Source organism: Cydia strobilella, chromosome 24 (assembly GCF_947568885.1).
Source record: "Cydia strobilella chromosome 24, ilCydStro3.1, whole genome shotgun sequence".
Lineage (NCBI taxonomy): Eukaryota > Metazoa > Arthropoda > Insecta > Lepidoptera > Tortricidae > Cydia > Cydia strobilella.
In genome coordinates, this window is record NC_086064.1 from 1,273,246 (window position 1) to 1,298,191 (window position 24,946).

General features: G+C 37.8%; 2 protein-coding genes across 3 annotated transcripts; one reads left to right on the forward strand and one right to left on the reverse strand.

Moving 5' to 3' along the window:
- Positions 1-1,877: 1,877 nt before the first annotated feature.
- LOC134752290 (zinc finger protein 25-like) lies at positions 1,878-15,549 on the reverse strand. Of its 2 annotated transcripts, XM_063687951.1 has the most exons (7): positions 15,310-15,543; positions 14,235-14,382; positions 11,927-12,082; positions 11,133-11,240; positions 7,250-7,847; positions 5,733-5,948; positions 1,878-3,195 (listed from the first exon to the last, which is right to left on the reverse strand). In XM_063687951.1, the coding sequence occupies exons 1-7, from the start codon at positions 15,463-15,465 to the stop codon at positions 2,940-2,942; spliced, it is 1,638 nt and encodes a 545-aa protein (XP_063544021.1). In that variant the 5' UTR covers positions 15,466-15,543; the 3' UTR covers positions 1,878-2,939. The 2 variants fall into 2 exon arrangements, with proteins under 2 accessions (XP_063544021.1, XP_063544020.1); XM_063687950.1 differs by lacking the exons at positions 1,878-3,195; positions 5,733-5,948 and adding an exon at positions 8,516-9,598 and having other exon boundaries at positions 7,711-7,847; positions 15,310-15,549.
- Positions 15,550-15,950: 401 nt separating this feature from the next.
- LOC134752287 (zinc finger and SCAN domain-containing protein 12-like) lies at positions 15,951-23,019 on the forward strand. Its single transcript, XM_063687946.1, has 5 exons — positions 15,951-16,144; positions 18,203-18,353; positions 19,341-19,478; positions 20,851-20,994; positions 21,657-23,019. Exons 1-5 carry the CDS (start codon positions 15,989-15,991, stop codon positions 22,742-22,744), a joined length of 1,677 nt encoding a protein of 558 aa, XP_063544016.1. The 5' UTR covers positions 15,951-15,988; the 3' UTR covers positions 22,745-23,019.
- The last annotated feature ends 1,927 nt before the right edge of the window (positions 23,020-24,946 follow it).

Genomic DNA, 24,946 nt, shown 5'->3' on the forward strand with positions numbered 1-24,946 from the left:
AAAATAAATTATAGAATCCTGCGCTTCGTTTAGGATTCAATTGTACGCCCTCGCCGTAAATATGTCATTTTGCTCCCTTGTGACACAATCTACTATTTCAGCTCCTACTGCTTGTAATATTAGTTATAAATAGGCTATTTGACTAATTTTTGAAAATGGTTTTAATTTATTGTTTATGACTTAATAATTACACTACATTGATATTTCCGTGAAATTTCCTGTATTAAATATAAAAAAAAACAATGTTAAAGTTTATTTATTTTGAACGCGCCTTAAACGCTGTTTTTGCAAAGGGGCTAATCACGTGCCACGTGTGACGTCACACGCGAGTAAACTCAGTCAATGACCTTAGTTAATCTTATGGTTTATGTGCATTGAATTCATTATTTCACTGTAAAATGGTATATAAATGGTGTATAGTGCCGCAATGTTTAAGTACGCCTATAAAAAATCCAGACAAATCGTTTGTTTCCATTTCAACGAATCCCAAAAAAAGAAAAATGTGTTTAAAACTAGCGCGAAGAGACCCAAAGAGCATTTTAGCGCATATAAATGTTTTTATGTGTGAAGAACACTTCGATGTAAGTAATATTTAACTGTAAATAAATATGGTAATTAAAGCAGCGGATTTTGTTATTAAACGAAACAAGATCTAGGTATTTATATTATTACCACATAACCTCATAACATAGCTCTTTCTGCATTAGTAGGTAGTTAGTAGCATACTTTTTCTTTCAAACTAAAGTGCAGTATGGAGATATTATTCTCGTCATCGTATTCTATATATATATCGTCGTCGTATTCGTATCATCGAAATCGAAATGTTCTTAAAATAAACAATTTCTACGTATACTCACACAGCTGTTTTTACATTTCTAAGTTCCGCAGCACAGTAATCCGGATTATCTTTAAAGAAAAGTGCAACCATTAATGCGTCTGTCTGGTAGGTTGCGCTATCAGCTTTCACATATTTCGGCTCCATTTTAAGATTCTTATGAATATTTTGCTACTAGATATACGGATAAATCGGAATATATCAGAAAACTGTGGAACAATAACTAAAATTAACTAAATACAAATAAAACAGTTAAAACACTCAAGGCAATCAAGAATTTTTACCCGCGTGTGACGTCATCCGAGCGTTGACCAATCACAGAGCGTTCACGTCCCTGATGAAATTTCAAAAAATATTAAATTTTCTTTCGTTTATTTTCCAAAAAAATAAACATAATTTACATTCAAATATAGTGAAATATACTTTATTATTTTATTATCTTTCAGGATGACAGCAATTCGTTATATATTTTTAATGTTGTCAAATACCCTATTGTTTTAGCAATACATGTTTCGTCAGTCGCGACATACGTGACATCTGGTGTCAAGTAGCGGTACTGATAAATCCACTACTTGACCACAGATTAATAAATAGTTACTACGTAACAGATACATCATTCCCATACAAAAGCGAAAATACCTACGCTATAATAGCCTACAAAATCTTAATAATAATACCTGCTTCTCAGGACGAGAAAAAATGTACCATAAGTACGCGCACAAAGAGTCGAGACTGTGTTGCCCGCCGTGCGAGTCACGTGCCAACGCGTCATCGTAAGAATGCGCTAGGGTTGTACCTATGATAATTATTGTAATAAAACGAATGTCAACCACATTTTTTATTAGTCAATCAAATATTTAAAAACAACACTAATTATACCTGACTCAAAAAACTCCATAATTTACGATTTACCTACTTATGTTCAACGAAATAAATGGTGACAAAATTCATAAAGATTAGTATTTTCACCTTTCTTCGTCTCTCGGCAATGAAAAAACGACAAATTTTCCTTTGTTTTTTGACTACTGCACAATAATTACGTGGTTTCGGCATTTCGAAGCGTAAGCGCGGGAACGTGCGGTAGGAGCGCTCAGGCGGGCGTTCGGCGGCACTCTGTCGGTTGTATCGTCGACGATACGCTGAACGGTAGGAATATAGCGCGTGGCCTTGAGCGAGTGACGGAGGCCTGACTTGACGCTAGATGTCGACTACGAAATAACCCGCGTTTTGGTAAGAAAACTGATTTATGGAGTTAGCACTATTCCTTACTTATTTCTCTATGACCGTACATACGATCAGCGTATACAAAATGAAACAGAAAACATTCAAACAAGATTCAAAGCCTTTTTGTTTGAAGCCGGTTCAAATAATGTATCAGGCATCTTAAAATAGTAGGTACACTAAAAATATTTACATTTGTATAGATAGGGGATAACTTAAAACTACTTAAAATAAAGTTATTTATACTGTATTTTTTTATATGGGAGGATTTTATAAAACTTATTCAATAGGGAATATTACGCGAAACTCTGCGTAGGGGGCGCCAGGGCGCCACTACCACAATCTGAGGATCTATCGTGAAACAATTTAAAAAATATTACTTTATCTAACATCTCTGTCACTCTTGCATATGCGAACGATAAAGAGGCAGATAGCGAATTTTCGGATTCGCGTTTCCCGGTAGGTCCTCTGTAAACAAACCGCCTTGATGCATCAATGTCATATTTTATTATCTCTGAAAACTTGTCAAAAACCTGTTAAAGGTACAGTATGTATAAGTTACTCTATGGTTTACTAAAAAGGCTAGTGCTGCACTCTGGTGGCAGAACATTGCAGTAATATCCCCTATTTGTAACGGTTCAATAATAGATATTGGTTACAATGGAGTTTTTCCTTACTACTCATTTATTTATAATAATATTATAGTCGCCATCAGATATATCGGAGCGACCGAGGTGCTCACAAATATCTGAACACGCCTCTATTGTCATGGCGTTAGAGTGCGTGTTCAGATATTAACAACACCTTAGCAACGCTGAGCCGAAGAGTGCCCGAAACGTTGAACCCCACCGAAAATTGGTCTGACAAATTATAAAAACATAGTTTACCCAAATTCAGAATGTTGGCTCTTCATATGCCCCTTCAGACTACAATTCTGTATAAAGGCCTGTCCACACACATGACACCTATACCTCCTGTCGTTCGTATGTATGCGCATGTGGTCTTTAAGTGTCTTGAGTCTGGGATAAGTTTTCTCGCACACCTTACACTTGAAGTTGCGTTCCCGCGTGTGTGTCGGCATGTGGTTATTGAGAGCGAAACGGGTGAAGAACTTCTGGCCGCAGAAGTGGCACTCGTACCTGGAAACAAAATGTGACGTTTCAACCAAAAGATACCACATTGTAGCTTGTTGATAAGGTTGATTTCTAATTGAAGCTATATGGAAATAGCGCCTTACTGACAAGCGACAATAAGTACCCTTTTGGTTGAAAATGGCACAAATATTTATTAAAAAAAAAAGTTTATTCACAGATCTTGCACAACTTTGGGAACCATAGACATAGTATACAAGTAGTTATAGACGCGCCACCGAGCGACCGGGGGTAATAAAATTTGGGCAGCATAGGATTTTTTCTCTTTTACTCTTATAAATTTCGGTATTTCGCCATCGCCTACCTATGATGCCACCCGGTCGGTGATAAGGACAAAGCATGGCACTATCTCTTTCCTCTTATAGGAAGCGCAATAAGACTATCTTTCTCTATTAAAGAATGTCAGCCCCTTGTTGGGAACAAATCAATTTTTTTTATTCTGATTTGTGTTTTTGAAGTGATGACTTATAAATCGATACACGAAAAAGTGTCACGTTGTGGACAGATCTCCATGGTAACGTTACGGCCTTTTTTATCAATGTTTTCTTATAACGTTATCACGCAAAATTATCGTCCGTAAACCGACTTTACAGACAACCATATTTCAGCTCAAACTTCAACTTCAAAGGTTGCTGTCAATGTTGTTCATACATAATGCGGGTTTGACCTGACCGCTGACCGCAGAACGCATCCAGTGTGGCAAATCCTTAAGACTATTTCACTGACTCCTTGGTATGATTTAAAGAACATGTTATCAAAAGTGTCCTCTTCATGATTGCTCAATGAGGGCTAACGCGTATGAATTCGCCGCTAGGGGCGCTAGTGTAGATGGTGGTCTTTTCCATAGTTCGAAATGTCAAATGTCACTTGTCACTTCAATGACTGACAGCTTTTCTATAGTCTTTTGGACCACCATCAACAGAGGCGCCGGACTTCCGGTTCGAGCGCCATCTTGATAGTTAGCATCGTGATTAATTACTTTGTTTTTTGCTCATTAATATTGTTTAAAGTGTAATATCGATAGCTTATTATACAGTAAACTAATGTGGTAGTGTGCAGTAAATGGAGAATTAATTTTGAAGCGCGTTTAACCACCATCTTGGAGTCAACGGCCGGTAGTCCACGTGCTTCTTGTAAAGTCTAGCTATCGATTTACAAGAGCTAACAAATCACCGTACACTGTCCTGTACAACCGTACAATTTTTGTCGTTTTTAAACCTCTTAATACCTTGATACTGGCGAAATAGTCCCACTGGGCTGAAGCCATAATTTTAAAAGAAGAAGAACAGAGGCGCCAACTGGTGAGCAAAAAAACGATAGCCCTCATTGAGCAGCTGCGGAATAAATGTGGTGAATTTTACACACTTTTATTTAGCTTCACTGCGTATATACCTTTGTATGTATATATATATATAGTGCTTCAAATCTTGAACCTAAAATTTGAACCACTTCCCGGTAGATACCATATAGGTTCATCTGATTCAGTTGAAATTTGGAGTACTATCGTAATTCCGGTGACAATGCAATGATATGCTAACATGGAGGTGTTCTGATGATGCAGCCGGTAGATACCCAAAGGAACTCCTCGATGGAAAAACACAAACACATCAAGTTTAGGCTCATTAGAAAGGTCTTAAGAAGTACTCGATAGACATGCAAATGAGAAGAAGTACAGTCAGCAATAAAAGTGTGTGTCACAAAATAGTACATTTCGATGCTAGCGCGGAAAGTATGTCATTACTTCACGAGTACCGAGATATCTTGCCACGAGTGAAGAATGACATATCCGCACGTGTATCGAACGACGTTTTTTAATACAGTTGCGAAAAAATAAGAAAAGCAACAAGTATTAAGGAATGGAATTCGAAACTTTTTATATTATTAATTCTGTGACATCACTGACATTGACATTATGAAGAGGTGTTTTTCTAGCTTTTATTCGACTAGAATAGATTTTGTTATTATCATTGAACCCACTTCAATGAAAGTTTTTTTTTCAAATGCATGTTCTATAAGACAGAAACAATTGTAAATATTAAAACATTGTACTATTATTACCTAAATATCGTTATTTACGATTATTTGTGTATCGTATATTTATAAAAACAATATTGAATGTTGCCTTTGGAAACTTAAAACATTCTTGCAGTAAGAAAATACGCCTCTTCTTTGACAGGCGTTCCGTTCCATTCAGACAACTTATTAAGAACGCTTATTAAACATTAAAAAATAAACGTGTTATAATACTTATAATGAAGAAGAGGTAAGTAATAAAATATGAAATATGCATATTTTTCGTATTCTTACATTAACAGTAGGTTTTTATGTTAAATACGACGTTTAAAGGAAACTAATATAAACACTCATCAATAAGTTGTAACGAATTGGAACAAGTATAAGTTTTAAAAATTGGAAAAGTAAAAAGCACTAGTTCTCGAAAACCAACTTTCCGCACGCTAAACAGCCACGAAAAGTAGCACTTTTTGAACAGTTACTTGTTTATCAACATCTGTAGTTTACTATACCTGTAGTCTTTCAAATGGTCCTTCCGCCTATGTATAGTTAGCGTTCTTCTAGTGCCGAACACGCGTTCGCACAAGCTACAGGGGAACGACAGCGGTGCGTCACCGTGCACCTCCACTAAGTGTTTCAGTTTCTGCGTGTACGACATCAGTTTCACGTCGCATTTGGGGCAGAACACGCGCCCACGTTTGTTGTGCACCCGGTCGATGTGGAGGTCCCTTTAATTGAAAAAGTTACAGTCAAACAAGAATATTAGTATTATATTTAAAAAAACCGGCCAAGTGCGAGTCGGACTCGCGCACGAAGGGTTCCATACCATTACGGCAAAAAACAGCAAAAAAAATCACCTTTGTTGTATGGGAGCCTTATTTAAATATTTATATTATTCTGTTTTTAGTATTTGTTGTTATAGCGGCAGGAGAAATACACCATCAGTGAAAATTTCAACTGTCTAGCTATCACGGTTCATGAGATACAGCCTGGTGACAGACGGACAGCGGAGTCTTAGTAATAGGGTCTTACCCTTTGGGTACGGAACCCTAAAAAATAAAAATGTACGCTTCCGGCAGGACTTGAACCCGCAACCTCTGCAATGCGTGTAATTTTTGTGCGCCCTTTACACTATAACAGGGCGCCTGCATTGTAGGGTCGGGCGAAGCCCAACATTCAGGCGCGCGATGTATGCTGGTGCCTATTTATCCTATTATTAAATTGTTAAACGGGATAAAATCACACTAATGTAACCACTCCATCTTAGGCCCTGTCTTCACTTTCCATCAGGTGTGACTAGGGCCAATCGCCGATCAGTTTATATTTAAAAAAAAAAAAAAAAAAAAAAAAAAAAAAAAAAAAAAAAAAAAAACTGTAATGTATGCACTAGTGTAATCGTATTAATGTAACGTGTGATGGGATGGGAAGGTAAGTCTTAAAACTTAAATACGCAATTAAGTACCGTTTTACAATTTAATAATGTGTAGAATTTTTTTTTTAATGAAATTTTAAATTTTGAATTTTATTCATTCATGACTTCCCAAATGTTAGTGTTTAAGTGATTTAAATATCATTTTAACTGTTAATTTAATTTAATCGAATATTTTTTTTTTTCTGATTATATAAAAATTAGTATTAATTTAATCATATTTGTAATTAAATTGTTTTAGAAATAACGCTTGTATACCTATGTTGAAATGTTACTATTTTAAGCTGTCAAATTATATACATGTAACCAAATGTGATTTTTTCCTAAGGAATAAAGAAGCTATAATAATAATAATAATGTGTAGAAATCATGAAAGTTTAAATCAGTATTTATCGTATTGTTTATGACGATCCAAATAAAAAATTATTTCTATAGAATTTTTTTTTTTACTAGCCATATTAGTGTCCCACTGCTGGGCAAAAGCCTCCCCGCGCTTCCTCCACTCCACCCTGTCGTTTGTAGTTTCCCGCCAATCCGGATAAAATGCGTCCAAGTCGTCCCGCCATCTCCTTATGACGTGTAAGTAACATAGGAACTTACCTATTGTACTGAGCCTTAAAAATCTTCCCGCAAGTTTCACAAGGAAAGTCCCCCTCCTCATGCCTCTGCTGATGCATCACGAACCTCCCCTTATCCACAAACCCTAACCCGCACGTCTCACACACATAATTACTAAAATGTTTGTTCATATGCTTGTTTAAAGCGTGAAAATACGGAAACACTTCGTCACACAACGCGCACTGCTGTTCGTTCAAAGTCAATCTGAACGGTAAAATTAAATCTTTCGCGTTAAAATAGTATTTCTTGTTATGCACTGTTGTTATATGCCGCTTGAATTCATCTAAATCACTAATGTTCTCACTACACAACCGACAATCAATTCTCGTCAAGTCCATTTTGATCATTTTCTTATGCTCGATTACTTTGAATTTCTTCGGATGGTGTTCGGTGATGGTGTGGTGTCGAAGACCGGTTGGGTCGGAGAAGTTGGCTCCGCAGTAGTAGCAGAGTAGATGGTTGTGTCGGCACTTGAAGGGGCAGATGTAGGAGTTCTCGACAACGGTGACAACGTTGGTATCGATCATGTAGGACGGGTCGCGTTCGCGCATCAGTTGTTGGACTTTGGACATGGGGAGGGCTGAAACAAGGAGAAAAAATGTTAATTACCTGCAACACAAGCCTTATTGAGCTTACCGTGATCACGCCAAATGAGGTAATTTACTGGTCACGTGATCATTATTATTGTAAATATCAATAAGTTGATATGTAGAGCTGGCCCGGCCAGGAATGTTTAAGCCAAATGAGGCCATATTCCTAGCGTTTAAGGTTCAATGTTCATTAACACGTCACGACCAAGCGAATCGGTCTCATAGGTAAATGTTGAATGATAGACAACGCTTGTTCCCCTCATGGGCCACCAAAAATGTAAGCAGAACCGTAGCAAAAAATGTAAGCAGATTCGCATCGCATTCGACCCAAACGTTACTAAAATCGCGTCGACCATGATCCCGTAGTTTGCTAGACACCCTTAATCGCACCGACCAACAGTTTGAAGATTTTGAATCAACGTAAGAAAGTCAAATTCAATAATATGTAACAAGGTTAAACAAAAATTACAGTTTCCACAGTTTTGAAACGGAAATATCTTGTATCGTAGACAAACTATGTAATATTGTTTTTGAGCTATTATTGGACAAAATATATTCTACCTTTTTGATAAGCTTTTGGGTCGTTTTAGAGCATTATTTACACGTTTATACCAAATTTTTATTTCAATCGTTTTATTTAAAAAATCTTAAAACTTACTCTCCTAGCACACCACACCATGCTTCGCCCTCATATGCCCCTTCCAGCTACACCGCTGCACGAACCCCACCCCGCACTCCTCGCACCTAAACCTCCTCTCCTCGTGTATCCTCATGTGCTCCCGCAGAGTCTTCCTCCTCCCAAACTCCTTCAAGCATATCTCACATTGAAACTCCCTACTACCCGTATGCTTTACCAAATGGTTCTTTAACCCCTTTTTTTCGAAGAACGACATGTCACAATGTGTACATTTATGCGGCCGCTGCATTAGATGGTCTCTTCGCACGTGGATGGTTAGCAGTCTTTGATTTTTAAACATCTTTTCACACGCTTGACATTTGACAGAGCTTGACATTCCATGTATCTCGAGCATATGTTTTTCTTTAGATGTATAACATTTGAATCGCTCCTTGCATACGCCGCATTTGTTTAGAAAGTTAGAGTTATGTACGAATCTCTCGTGTAACTTCTTTTTCTGTTCCGTGTTAAAGCTTTTTGGACAATATTCGCAGTTAAAAACACCAATTTTATGCATATTACAATGCTGACCTAACATCCTTTTATTCGGATACCCCGTGTCGCAAACATCGCAAATGTAATTTCTAAAATGAACGTTCATATGTTCTTGTAAAGTCCTAAATTTGGTAAAAACCTTTGCGCATACAACACATTTTAAACCATCATCAAACTTAAATGGAAGTACATGACTGTTCACATCTGTATGTAATTTCTTCTCGTGTGTTACTTTCAAATGTTCTGTGAAGTCGTTCAACCCGTCCATTGCTGCATGGCACAATATACATTGTAACCCAGTTATATCTAGTCTTACAAGAAACCCAAACAGCATATTCCTTTGCATTAAGACTTTTCGCGTTCCCACATCATGTTCTGACAATGTGTGCGTCTTTAAATCATTAGGGTTTGTGTATATTTCCGTACAATAGCAACATTTGTATCCGAAACCGCTGAAACAGCGTATTGGAGTCGCGTTAGAGCATTCTAGAAGGATCTTTATATTGGCGCGGTGTTTCTTTAGCTCGGCCTCTTCTTCTGCGCTCATTCTGCGGTCTTGGTCTTCCAGACCTACAAAGAAAAGAACACGTTATTATCGCTCTTCTTTCTTCTTTGTCCTTCTTTTTGCTTACATCAAAGCAAAGATAATTAAATAGACATAGTGTGCTCACACTGCTCACTCGATACATCAGTTTTGTTACCAAAACTGACTTTTAATTTCGTAGCCGACATCTAGCGTCAAGTAGCGGAATTATCAGTACTGCTACTGTTGCAGTGTCGGGCACTGGAGCCTCTAAGTTACTTTCACGGAGACGCGCAAACATGTTATGCTATTTCAGTCAGTCTCAGTACATTAAGACAAATACGAACGTTTCCGAGCAAATAAGATAATAAAGTATTGTTGACAACATCTGTAGAAACGTGTACCTAATGAGTATTATGGGTACATACGGCGGTTAGAAAACAAATAAGACCAAATACATGGAGAGATGACCTAGGGAACTTCGACAGATACTGGTGGAGAACAGCACAGAATAGGAAAGAATGGGAAAATATGGGGAGGCCCTTTCCGCACACGCGATATGCAAATAAATCACTACATAGTATAAAGCAAAGTCGCTTTCCGCTGTCTGTCCGTCTGTCTCTATGTATGCTTAGATCTGTAAAATAAGGCAACGGATTTTGATGCGGTTTTTTTAAGGGGCTACCTGAGGTTTTCATCGGTTTTTGACAAGTTTTGAATCGTATCTCCTACTTTTGCACTACATATAGAATTATAAGACTAGCGGCTATCGGTTCTTCAATCTTTTATCTCCATTTTTGTCTACCGGATTGTGAAAAAAATGAATTATTATTTATTTATGATTGTTTTAAACATTGTCTAAAAAAACACTTGTTTCGTATCTCGATTGCTGTGAAAGATCTTACTTATACGAAATCTACATATTTGGGTTCGTCTTAGACGTCTCTAAAAATTTGTCTAAGGTTTTAATATTAAACTAATTAACACAAAAGTTATGGCCAGAAAACCAGTTTTTTGGCCTAAAATTGTTCAACTTTGATGCCAAATATTTCGAAAACAATGAACTTTGAAGTAAATATGGGATACTATATTGCTAAAATCCGTTGCTGTTAATATAAGCTACAAAAAACATTAGAAAACTAAGGGATTCAAATCGAAGGTCATTGGGGCATGGGATCCCCTTAATATATAGTGTGATTCAAGAGGAAGGTTTATATGTATAATTTATAAAGCTTTTGTGTAAATTAGTAGTAGTAGTAAACACTTTATTGCACAAAACAAGTACATAACACAATAACAAAGAGAATACAGTAAATGTGTGTCTTCCAGCTAAACTTTAAGTAACTGAGAGAGATACATACGAAATGGTAGTCAAACTAAGATAATATGTACATGAAGGCAAAACTTTAAAGAAATAGCTAACCCTAGAAACGTAACTAAATACAATACGATGCACTAGTTGAATTACGGGTGCGAAGCCGGGGCGGGTCGCTAGTACATTAATAAAATTGTAATCCAATCCAATGAAATTGTAATTCAATCCAAAAAATACAAGAAATAAAGGCTGTCACTATTACTTACCGGGCGGTTGTTCGGCGGGCGGCAGTCGGCCGTTACTCGCGCGTTTCTTGCGCCGCTTCAACGGCATGTCATCCGAGTCCGTTGGAGACTGACATTTGACGCGCTCCGCTGGACGAAAAAACGATACATGTCAAATTTTTACAAGTAATAAAAACATACTTATAGTTTAAATTATAAAACTAGTTTAATAGGTTAAGTGTATAAAAACTGAGCGCATCTCGCCATCAAACGTAACAGTTTGGCGAGAATATAAATGTTTAGTAATTAAGTTGTAAATTAGAATATATAAAAAAAAAAAAAAAAAAAAAAAAAAAAAAAAAAAAAAAAAAATAGCAAAATGGAATCAACTAAATATTAGATACTTTAATGGAGATGTATACAGTCTCTAAATGTCAAATTACACCAAAAAAAAACCATAATAAAAAAATATACAAACAACAGACGAATACTAAAATTCTTTACAGATGTAAAAGTCTCTGAGATATATATAAAAAAAAAACGATCATCAAATTATTCTTACAGAGGTAAAGAGTCTCCAAGACTTATATAAGACTAGAAATGTGATTTAGGTAATAAATAACGTTACGAATAAGGTATCAGAACTCAAAACTGACCGCTCGTGCCTTGAAACACTCACATCGCACAAGATTCCACTTTTCGAAGTACTCGCTACGCTCGTGGTAAATTTTTGCGAGTATTTCGCTTAATAGTATGAGGGGTTAAACAACATCTTTGCCTCCTTGTAAAACAAACAACTATCATACTTGTATGGTATATCAGATCAAAACACTCACGTTCCTCTGGTTCATCCATATGCTCCTTAAGTTCAAGGTCATCCTGGTCGTCAAGGTCGTCGGGGTCGCAGGGCGCGGAGCCCAGGGGCTCGTCGGGCGGCTCCAGCTTAATCTCCACCTCTAACATGGCTGACGCGTCTAGGCGCGCTTGCTCGTCTGTATTATTAAATAATGTATAATTAATATAAGCATAGAGTAACTTATACTAGAGCGGTACTGTTATAGTAAATTTTGTAACCCCAGTAAATTCACTGCCATCTGTCGACACACTTTAAAACTAAAAATGAAGATTTATAAAAATACGATAAAATTGTATTTAAATATAGATAAATGATTTTTTTTATTTGCATTAATTATTTTTATGATTTTGACCCATGTTCTTTCACTGATATGCGTTAAAATTGTTAACAAACGTAACAAACGAAACCGTCAACGCCATCTATACGACAGTTGGCCAAAACTAGTAGCGCCCTCTGAACGAGAATCAAATTTTCTTGATTTTCGAGGCACGTTTTTTCCTTAGACTGTATCCATCTATTACGGAGTTATATCTATCTTTGATATAAGTAAAAAACCGGCCAGGTGCGAGTCGGACTCGCGCACGAAGGGTTCCGTACCATTACGCAAAAAACGGCAAAAAAAGTCACGTTTGTTGTATGGGAGCCCCACTTAAATATTTATTTTATTCTGTTTTTAGTATTTGTTGTTATAGCGGCAACACGCGCGGCTGTAGCACGCGCTCAGACTCAATGGTACACAAAGGGCGACCGTACGCACAAAAGGAACAAAGGCTTTTGTTTAACAGATTACAGTCTTAGACGAAAAAGTCATTTGAAAAGATGCAGAAGTGCGATGCAGTCTAGGATGGAACATGCTTCTCTCTCTCTCTCTCTTTAGCCTTTTTCTACCCTTTGGGTGTAGGCCTCCTTCATTTTGCGCCATTCGTCGCGGTTCTGTGCGACTTGGAGCCACTGTTTCCCCACAGTCTTCTTAATGTCGTCGTCCCAGCGCATCTGGGGTCTACTTTGAGGACGCTCTTCCCCCCATGGTCGCCACTCGAGTAGTCGTTTGCTCCACGAATCGGTCTTCCGTGCTATATGACCAGCCCATTCCCACTTCAAATTGGCTACGCGTTTTATAACATCATTGACTTTGTACTCTGTAATCGAAAATATGTACAAAAGAGCCACCCTAAAAGTGAACCTACCCCCGCTGACCGAGCCAGTTCGGATTGAGAAGGGCGTACGACAAGGTGATACGCTTTCACCAAAACTGTTTACTCTGGTGCTAGAGGACATCTTAAAAAGCCTGAACTGGGAAAAGCGTGGATTGAATATATGGGGTAGTCGCTTGAATAATTTGCGGTTCGCTGATGATATTGTCTTGCTGGCAAGTGACCCCGCTGAACTTCAAAGCATGATCCAAGAACTCAGCGATGCTTCCATACGGTGTGGGCTGGAAATGAATCTAGACAAGACAAAAGTTATGACCAACACAGATGTCAAGGCGAATATCACAGTTAACCATACCGCCATCGAAACTGTCGATAAATACGTGTATTTGGGACAAGAGATAGTGACTGGAAAAAAGAACCAAACCAATGAGATCAACAGACGCGTACGACTAGCCTGGGCAGCCTATTCCAATCTCGAGTTTGCCTTCAAAATGAACCTTAAGGCCGAACAAAAAGCACGCATATTTGACCAATGTATCCTGCCTGTTCTCACTTATGGAGCTGAAACCTGGGTTTTCACCAAAGACATACTACGTAAATTGAGCGTTGCCCAGCGGGCGTTAGAGAGAAAATTGGTGGGGATCACATTGAGAGACCGTAAAACAAATGAATGGCTGAGACAACAGAGCAAAGTCAATGATGGAACATGCTTACTATACATATATAAATTATAACCAGAAATAAATGTGAAATACCAAGAAAAAGTGACCAAGGCCTCCAGTGCCCCAGGCTGTAATCGAACCAGCGTCCTCTGCTATCGCGGCAGGTGCCCGAGCCATTCGGCCACCAGGGTCACAGCCGCATTGGTCACTGCTCATCACACAAATGAATGTTGATGAAATGTACATGTAGATCTCGTTAGTACATGTTGGGCAGCATTCATTGCTTCACAAATATGATTTGGGTCACTGTCTTGCCCCAAGGCAACCCAGAGGTGCAGAGGGCCTTCACAAACTCGTGCCACACCTTATATCTACTGATATCATAGACACCATGACAGTGACCCCCACTCCCCTGGATCCACCCTTGCTGTGGGTTGCGACTAGGAAAATGACAGCTAGGTTAAAGGAGTACCTGCAGCCTCTGTCTCGCACATCCTTAGCTGTAGGAATGCGGCCTCGCAGCGGAGCACCTGTGATCGAAACGCAGCAGCCTCACGTAGACGACCCACGCATGTTGCGCACACCAGCCGAGCTGATGGCTTGTCGTCTAAATGTGACATCTGTGGGCAAAAAATTGTTAGGTTTGAATTTGGGACACAATTAAAATTATTTTGAAATTGAAATCATTTATTGCATATCACATAGCAGGTACAGGTGTTCTTAAATATGAGCTGTTCATGTGACGCCCTGTTAGGGCAGCAACATAGTTCCACATAGGGAAACATACTTATTTAGTCTAAAATTATACATATAATTATTTACATATTACAGTAATTACAGACATCAGCTGAGCCACCTTCCCTTTCAATTAGTTTGTAAGCATTATCGTGTACTTTTATTATGTACCTATGTTACAACTTCTTGAATAAACGTCTTTTATTATTATTATATGTGCCTAATAATTAATTAATTATTTTACATTTAAATAAAATTAAAAACTTTGTTATCCATAATTGTAATATTTTGTGCATAACAATCAAGAGGTGTAAGTGGCCTCATTTTTAGGGTTCCGTACCCAAAGGGTATAAACGGGACCCTATTACTAAGACTCTGCTGTCTGTCTGTCTGTCACCGGGCTGTATCTCATGAACGGTGATAGCTGAAGTTGAAATTTTCACAGATTATGTATTTCTGTTGCCGCTATAACAACAAATACTGAAAACAGAATAAAATAAATATTTAAGTTGTGATCCCATACAAACGTGATTTTTTTGTCGTTTTTATTTTGCGAAATGGTACGGAACCCTTCGTGCGCGAGTCCTACTCGCACTTGGCCGGTTTTATTATTTAAATGTGGATCAAGTTAGTTACAGGTATTCATTTCACTACCTATTATCTGAATTGACAGTTAAAAATGTAATTCTTGGTTGGACTAGCAAAAGTCCCGATGCTATTTTTTATGATCATCCCTTCTCTTGCTCTCTCCAATTATTTGTTAAACCATTCGTATCCATGACATAGTTGTAACAATTCTGATATTTACTTACCAATAGTCCAAAGCAATCCATTATCATATCAGCATAGACTTCCTTCTGGCCCATGCACTGATATTCGACGTTCAGCAAACGGCATCGCTTCATCGAGCCGCAGCACCGACATACGCCAGGGTCGAAAATCGGCCCTTTGCCTTTATCAACACTCATTATTATCAAATAACATTCATAGCTTTATAAACAGTAAAATTTCATGGGTTTTTGTGCGAGAATATCAATTACTCTTTTTTTTTGGCATTCTCTTCTTGAAGTATGCGTTTTGATACTGCAATTTCATTCCATTATGTCAAATTGCTTTGTTTCATTATAGTGATTCTACTCGTCAACAGATGGCGTAACAGTTGAATGGGCATATTCCTGTTCAGGCTGAGAAAATGTACCAATATTTTTACAATTTTTATCAATATTTTTTATAGTGTTAGCCTATTTTTGCACCGGAAATATATTTTTTATGTTTATTTAATCATTAAAATTACCAACATAAATTTTCTAGACATTCTCAATTAATCAATTATGTAAATAATCAAAGCGTGATATTTATTCTATTCTATTCTATTTCTGAACGAAAGTAAACAAACATGCCAATGTGTCAAACGAATGTCTGAAATAAATGTCCAAGTTGGGTTGGCTAAATACATAATCTATTTAATAATTCATCTAAATCTCTTAAAAAATGAGTGCCCCGAGTCGTAAAGGGCCCGTATTTGACCCAGGCCTCTGCCGCTGCTGCGGCTCCATCAAGAAATGTCGTCTGTTAAACGTGGACTACGAATTTCAGGGTCAAAAGGAAGTGTACGCTGATATGTTTATGGATTGTTTTGGATTGATGGTATGTTGAAAAAAAATCAAAGAACAAACCCTTTTTTTTTACTACAATGTTTCAATAAATAGTAACTAAGATAAGCTACTTAATTCCTAACCCTTGCGTGTGCTACTTGCAGTAAATAAATAAATAAAATCAATAATTACGGGACGTTCTAAGCCACAAATCGATCTCGTCCCACAGTAAGCTCAATAAAGCTTGTGTTATGTTAATGGATAGATACCTAAGCGTTCTAGCCTAGTTGGTAGTGAACCTACCAACACAGCAGGAGGTCCCGGGTTCGAATCCCGGTAAGGGCATTTAATTGTGTGTTTATGTTGTTTGTGTATGTCGTTTGATGTTTTCTATGTATTTAAGTATTTATACATTATATATATATCGTCTTGTAATTGAATACTACAACAAATAAAAATGGAAATGGGCAGGTCACACAATTAGAGGGAGAGAGAAGTGGTCTAAAGCAATAATGTACTGGATTACTGGAGACAAAAAGAGGAAGCGTGGCAGGCCTACAAGAAGATGGGATGATGAGATTAGGAGCGCAGCAGGAGGTTGCTGGACTACAATAACAAAGGATAGGGATAAATGGAAAGAGTTAGGGGAGGCCTTTGCCTACAAAAGACATACAGATGTAAATTAGATATATAGCGCTGGAAGTCACCAGCAGCATGCTGAGATGGGGCCATTTCGTGACACTTTATTTTCACTATATTCTTTTAATGTATGTGTATATATATATAGAATAGAATAGAATAGTTTTTATTCGTAAACACACAGACACAGATACAGACACAGTATATATATATACATAAACAACAAAATGAAACATACTTACAAAATACTTGTCTGAAATAAAGGCTATTTCATTCATTTCATTTCATTCATTCATTCAATTTAATATTATGAAATATATAATAATAATTTGAAAGATGAAATAGGTAGAATGTGGAAGTTAACCAACGTTACCATAGTACCCATTGTTTTGTCTACTACAGGTGTCATCCCACAACAACTACACACCTCAATAAAAACCCTATTGATATCACCATCTTCATATTTACTTATGCAGAAAGCAGTTATTTTAAACACATGCCGCATAGTCAGAAAGTTTCTTCAGAACGATTTGCAACTCCCTTCTACTTCAGTTACCTTACCACCACCAGGATCAAACTATAACCGAGCCGAAAACAGCCAAAATTCATGTAGTGAATAATTTTATTATGAGATGCACTTGGCTTCGGCCCGTGCATCTCATTACACCGGTATTTCATAGAATGCCTCGAAAAACCAAGAACCATAAATAATAATAATAGCCTTTATTTCAGACAAGTGTTTTGTAAGTACAATTTGTTAACATATATGTAAATATATATCTAATTTCCATCTGTATGCCTTTTGTAGACAAAGGCCTCCCCTAACTCTTTCCATTTATCCCTATCTTTTGTTATTGTAGTCCAGCAACCTCCTGCTGCGCTCTTAATCTCATCATCCCATCTTCTTCTTGGCCTGCCATGCTTCCTCTTTTTGTCTCCAGTAATCCAGTACATTATTGCCTTAGACCACTTTTCTCTACCTCTAATGAGTAATAGTATCAAATAAATGAGTAGTAAGGGCTTGGAACAAACTTCCAGAAAACGTGGTTTCAGCCCAAAATGTGAAATAGTTTAGAAATAAATTAGACAAGCATAACACTACATCTTATACTCGTTCATGATAACTATATATCTTTATGATTACTGGATACAGGCCATATCAGTTGCCATAACTGCCTGACTGCTTATTAAATAATAAATAAATAAATATAGGACATTCTTACACAGATTGACTAAGTCCCACAGTAAGCTCAAGAAGGCTTGTGTTGTGAGTACTTAGACAACGATATATATAATATACAAATACATAGAAAACACCCAAGACTCAGGAACAAATATCTGTGCTCATCACACAAATAAATGCCCTTACCGGGATTCGAACCCAGGACCATCGGCTTCACAGGCAGGGTCACTACCCACTAGGCCAGACCGGTCGTCAAAATAATAATAATAATCTTTCACATTCCCACAGCTGTCCCATCTAGACGGTACTGTGGAGACAGAGCGCCTCATCTGTGCGACGTGTGTCGGGCGGCTGCGGGACGCATGCACCTTCCGCGAGCAGGTGCTGCTGTGTGAAGACCGGCTGCTGCAGGCCTCCATACATGTTCACCAACCCAGCGGTAAGCAGCTTTATCCATACAGACATTTAGACGGAATGGTGAAGACAGAGAGCCTTATACACGGTGTTTCATGAGTTTCATGACCCACTGAAAACCTAAAGACAGTTTGTTCAGAATCAATAGGAATTATTATTATTTTATTATTATCCATACAGACATTTAGACGGAATGGTGAAGACAGAGAGCCTTATACACGGTGTTTCATGAGTTTCATGACCCACTGAAAACCTAAAGACAGTTTGTTCAGAATCGATAGGAATTATTATTATTTTATTATTTTTGCATGCCCAGTCTACAAGTAATTTGATCGGTGTAAGATTCTTCTTCCTCTTTTTGCCATGGCTCATGAGAGCCTGGGGTCCGCTTGACAACTAAACCCAAGAATTGGCGTAGGCACTAGTTTTTACGAAAGCGACTGCCGTCTGAGCTTTCAACCCAGAGGGCAAACTAGGCCTTATCGGGATTAATCTGGTCTCCTCACTATGTTTTCCTTCATCAGATGATGTTTGGTACATAAGTTCCGAAAAACTAATTGATACAAGCCGGGGTTCGAACAAGCGACCTCCGGATTGAAAGTCGCACGCTCTTACGGCTAGGCCACCAGCGCTTTATTTAAAACTAGCTTTTTCCCGCGACTTTGTCTGCGTGGACTTAGTAACCGCAGCTAGAGTAAGAATAGCGCCTGGATAAAATCTCATAGCAATATAGCAATCTAAATTTGAGCATATAATGCACACAAATTAGCAGGCACTTCGTTAATTATCTCAATTCCACCCCGCTTTTTACTTTCTTAAGGGATGACTTTCGGGATAAAAACTATCCTATGTCCTTCTCAGGGACTCAACCTATCTCTTTGCCAAATTTCATCTAAATCGGTTCAGCGGTTTAAGCGTGAAGAGGGAACACGCAGACAGAAAGACAGACAGACAGACTTTCGCATTTATAATATTAGTATGGATTGCATAATAGTTGATGACCCGCTTTCAGATACCAAGGTCGAAATAGAACTGAAGCCAGGAGAGGTGAAGGTAGAAATGGAGCCAGCGGAAGACCCTCCGGATCCCAACATCATGGAGTCGGAGCCAGTCGATGATGAGTTGGATGCAGATGTTGGTGATGATCGCTGTGAGTTATGGCATAGAGAAATAAGCACAGAGTGCTCACTGCATACATCAGTTTTGTTACCATAACGCTTACTATTTTCGTAGTTGATATTTGTAGTTGATAGTTGATACTAGCGTCAAGTAGCAGATTTGTCAGTACTGCTACTTGACAATAGATGTCGCGTCGAACGAAAAGTTTAATGCTTAACAATTTTCAGCTAATATTATAACCGGATTAACCGGAACTCAATTTTCAACTCCTTCTAATTGTAATATTAGTTGTTAATTGTTGAGCATTACACTTTTCGTCAGACGCGGCACATGACATCTAGTGTCAAGTAGCGGTACTGATAAATCCGCTACTTGACGCTAGATGTCGACTACGAAAATAATAAGCGTTTAGGTAAGAAAACGAATGTATCGAGTGAGCACTCTATGCTTACTTAATTTTTCTATGGGGTTTTTATTTTTTTTTATTTAAGGTTGTTCCCTGAGCCAGAAGGCGAAAAATCTCCTTATATGATCATATTTTTCTAAGAGACGTTGATATTCGTAGATGTGGAAAAAATATATGTAGTTCTTGATTATATTCTCTTTAATAACACAGTCTCCGATACACGAATTATGACACATAGCTCGATAAAATTAATTCCCAAAGTAACCTCTAACTAGGACTTTTAATCCAACTTTACTCGGGTTATTTATTATGTGACACCATAAACAAAAAAAGAAGAAAAAACAACCTTAACTTAAATAGTAATTTGACAGCTTTCGAATTTCGATAGTGTAAGGCAATGTTTTTAAAATAAATAAAAAACTACAAAATTCGATCAAAATTGACACTTGGCGCGCATGATCTTTCCCGTTCTTTCTTGCGAAATGTGACAGTGACAGCGGCAAACCGATGGAACGGCCTTAATAGTTACAAATATAGATATAATCTGTCATGCTGTTTAACTTGTTTGATAAAAAATAAAAATAAATAAATAAAATAAAAATAAAAAACTCCGTAATAGATGGATACAGTCTAAGGAAAAAACGTGCCTCGAAAATCAAGAAAATTTGATTCTCGTTCAGAGGGCGCTACTAGTTTTGGCCTACAGTCGTATAGATGGCGTTGACGGTTTCGTTTGTTATTTAACAATTTTAACGCATATCAGTGAAAGAACATGGGTCAAAATCATAAAAATAATTAATGCAATTAAAAAAACATTTATCTATATCTAAATACATTCTATCGTATTTTTATAAATCTTCATTTTTAGTTTTAAAGTGTGTCGACAGATGGCAGTGAATTTACTGGGGTTACAAAATTTACTATGACAGTACCGCTCTAGTATAAGTTACTCTATGATAGTTATTACCCATTTCAATTTTACACAAACTTGTTCCAGTATCGGACATAGACATCAAAGAAGAAATCGTTAAGCCTCGTAAAAAGAGAAAGAAGGAGAGTGAGCGAGAGGTGCAGAAGCGGTTCCGCTCTCTCGGCAACAAGCTACGCAGCTTGTTGGAGCAGGACGGACCGTGTACTTACGGTACGTAGAACCATGTAGAACCAAAGAGAATTAAGTAGACATAGAGTGCTCTCTCCATACCCCAGTTTTGTTACCAAAAAGACTATTATTTTCGTAGTCGACATCTAGCGACAAGTAGCGGAATTATCAATACTGCTACTCGACAATAGATGTCGCGACGAACGGAAAGTCTAATGCTCAACGATTTTCAGCTAATATTATAACCGGATTAACCGGAACTCTATTTTCAACTCCTGCTTATAATATTAGTTGTAAATTGTTGAGCAATACACTTTGCGGCAGTCGCGACACAAGTGTCGAGTAACAGTACTGATAATTCCGCTACTTGACGCTAGATGTTTTGTTTTTAGGGTTCCGTACCCAAAGGGACCCTATTACTAAGACTCCGCTGTCTGTCTGTCCGTCTGTCTGTCACCAGGATGTATATCATGAACCGTGATAGCTAGACAGTTGAAATTTTCACAGATGATGTATTACTGTTGCCGCTATAACAACAAATACTAAAAACAGAATAATATAAATATTTAAATGGGGCTTCCTTACAACAAACGTGATTTTTTTTTGCTGTTTTTTTCCGTAATGGTACGGAACCCTTCGTGCGCGAGTCCGACTCGCACTTGGCCGGTTTTTTTGTCTGTTTAACCCAAAATCATTTTTTTTAGAACCTCCCCCACCAGAGAAACCACGCCCAAAATGCATGGATCAAGAGGACAAACAGTTTTACAACACCACCACCATAATTGAAAACTCCTTCGTGTGCCCCTTCGAGACCTCCTTCAGTGATTACCATTGCGTCTACTGCAGAGAGGTCTTTACGGACCCTAAGGAACTCAGGGAACATACTTTAAGCCATGACCCTAATACATATAAAGACTTAGTTAGAATAAATAAAAAAATGCCTCAAATAGATGTCTTAAGAGTAGACTGCAGGTTATGCGATGAGAAAATTGACGATTTAGATAATTTTAAAACTCACGTAACAAATGTGCACGGGAAATACTTATTTAAAATTCAAAATGAGGTCTTACAGTTTAAATTAACAGTAAGTCATTTGGCTTGTATAGTTTGTAATGAAACTTTTGGATATTTTCACGCGCTCAGGAACCATATGGCTATACATTACGGGAGCTGCATCTGTGATATATGCGGAGCTCATTTCTTTGAAGAAAGAAGATTGACGGAACACCAGAAGTCACATAATAAAAGGCCAGGAGTGAAATACTCGTGTAAAGAGTGCGGGAAAGAATTTAAATCTAAAAATGGGAGATATTTACATGTAGCGACTATGCATAAGAAGGAACCTACGTACCAGTGTGGGAAATGTGAAGCTGTCTTTTTCACTTATGCTTTAAGATGTCGACATAGAATAGAGGTTCACGGGGAGAAGAGGGAATTTGCTTGCGATCACTGCGATAGGTCTTATGATAATAGAAAATCTTGGAGAGAGCATAACCGGAGAGCTCATCTTAAGATTTCTAAGCATAAATGTGATATTTGCGATCGAATGTTTTATCTGCCTTGTCAGTTGAAAGAACATATGACAACGCATACAGGGGAGAGGAATTTTAGGTGTGAGTATTGTGGGAAATCGTACCCTAGGCTTAGGGCGTTAAGGTTGCATATGAAAAGTCACAGTGATAATAAATATAGATGTGGTATATGTGATGCAACGTTCACGCAGAATGTCAGTTTGAGGAACCATGTAAAGAAACAACACCAGGGCTTGGATATGGAGAATTTGAGGAATTAATCAGCTTAACCCTTTGATGTCCAAAGACGTCAATTAACGCGCATGGCTCCGGCCCAATATCAACCTTCGTGCATCCCGAAAAGGTTCACGATGGCGTTTAAAGGGTTAATAACAGTGTAGGCATCTATCGATTACTTTTCGATTCGATTAAGTAATCGCGATTGACATGTTAAAAATCGTCAATCGCAATTGAAGTGCAACATGTTTGTATATACAATGTTAATTTTATTTGTTAAAGTATCTTGAGGTACATATTCACAAAAAACGGTACCTACGCCTAATCATTTTTAAATAGGCGGGTCCACACAGAGCGAGCAGCCTCGCGAGGAAATTTCCGTCCTCGTGCTGCAAATGGCCAGTGTAGACGTGCCTCGGCCGGCAGCGCGCGCGTTTTCCTCGGCCGAGCGCGACCTTGGCCTTGGGTGTCGGTATTTTAGCATGCACAAATTAAGGCGCCTCATTTGCGCCGCGTTGCGTACGTAGGCTCAGTTTGTCCCTAGCTTAAGAGTCCCCGGCAAGCTAGGCCGAATTGCACCTTCCCATACAGAAAACGACTGAGCCGAGGAAAACGCGCGCGCTGCCGGCCGAGGCACGTCTACACTGGCCCTTTGCCGCGCGAGGAAGGAAATTTCCTCGCGAGGCGGCTCGCTCTGTGTGGACCAACCTAGCCTAATTTTTAATAAGTAAACAAATTATTATGTTTTTTTTTTAGTTTAAATTGGTAAACGTAATTTTTATGATGATTCATATAAAATAAATAATTTAAATAACATGATGCTATTTTATTAAGTAACGTCAAAGAGAATTAAGTAGACATAGAGTACTCACTCCATACATCAGGTTTGTTTTCGTAGACTATTATTTTCGTAGTCAATACAATACAATACAATACAATAATTTTATTTGCAAAAAAAGGGTAACGTTTACAGGTGTTAATGTAAGTAAACAGTGGTCTGTTTCACCTTTTCAGCTGTGTACAACAGCATGCAAATCCACGAAGGCATCTTAAAAAATATGTTATTACATTTGAAAAATTAATAACTAACAACATCTTATTAATATTTTTAAATATTATATAATAACAGCCATTCATATATGGTAGTTATAACCATAACCATTAAGATAACAATTATTTACAATTTTACACAAACTGTTACTCTACGTTATTTAAAAAATCTTGTGTACTATAGAAGCACCGAGCAAGAAGCCAATTTCTTAAGGTTTGCTTAAATTCATTGCCTTCGAGAGCTTTTATTTGAACTGGCAACTTATTATAGATCACAATACTCATATTAAAAGCATTTTTTTTATAAATGCTAGTCATACATCGTGGCTGATTGAGGCGATTTTTATATTGTGGTCTTGGATTCGCACAAAACAAGTCTGAACGCTTTACGAAATAATGTGGAAATCGCTTAACAAAAGTACATATTTTTAATATATAAATACATGCCAAAGGCAAGATGTTGAACTGTTTGAACAAAGGTCTACAACTGGTACCTACAGGAGCATTTGCAATTACACGTATACATCTCTTTTGAAGCTTGAATGCCCTTTCAACATCTACAGAGTTACCCCATATGATGAGGCCGTAATTAAGAATGGATGCTACATGACCATGGTAAGCAATAAGTGCAGCTTCAGGAGATACAGAATCACGTAACTTTCTTAAGGCAAATACAAAACGATCGAGCCTTGAACATATTGATGTTATATGGTCTTTCCAGTTTAGATATGATAGTCGACATCTAGCGTCAAGTAGCGGAATTATCAGTTCTGCTACCCCTCCTTCTTCCACACGACCGAGCATGTCTTGGACCGTCCCTAGTTGGTCCCTAGGTCGCGGTCCGGTGCGCTCGTCTATTAGTGCTTTTATAATGTATATTTTCCATCTGTCAAATAAGGGGTCTGTCCAGATGGGGACAATTATCGTCAATCTGATTAAATTAAATTGACGATCAAATCAGGCCGTGCGGACGATAAATTCGACCGCCGATTATTACCAATTTGTGACGCTAGTATTAGTGTTTTGGAGCATTTTTTATATATTTAGAGCCTTCAAATATTACCATAAATTTAAAATTGGTTAAAGTGGCCAAATCTTCGTTGAGTCCGCACCACCTGATTTGCACGGACAATTTAATCAGATTGGTGAAAAAAATGTTCCCGTCTGGACAGCATTATTTCACACCACTCACCATT

Excerpts from the sequence above, each read along its gene's own strand:
- LOC134752287 (XM_063687946.1), top strand. The coding sequence starts at position 15,989 with ATGAGTGCCCCGAGTCGTAAAGGGCCCGTATTTGACCCAGGCCTCTGC. Across the intron at positions 18,354-19,340 it reads ACATGTTCACCAACCCAGCG|ATACCAAGGTCGAAATAGAA; the intron begins GTAAGCAGCTTT and ends ACCCGCTTTCAG. Across the intron at positions 20,995-21,656 it reads GGACGGACCGTGTACTTACG|AACCTCCCCCACCAGAGAAA; the intron begins GTACGTAGAACC and ends CATTTTTTTTAG.
- LOC134752290 (XM_063687950.1), bottom strand. The coding sequence starts at position 15,465 with ATGAGTGTTGATAAAGGCAAAGGGCCGATTTTCGACCCTGGCGTATGT. Across the intron at positions 14,383-15,309 it reads TGGATTGCTTTGGACTATTG|ATGTCACATTTAGACGACAA; the intron begins GTAAGTAAATAT and ends TTTTGCCCACAG. Across the intron at positions 12,083-14,234 it reads GTGCGAGACAGAGGCTGCAG|ACGAGCAAGCGCGCCTAGAC; the intron begins GTACTCCTTTAA and ends TTAATAATACAG.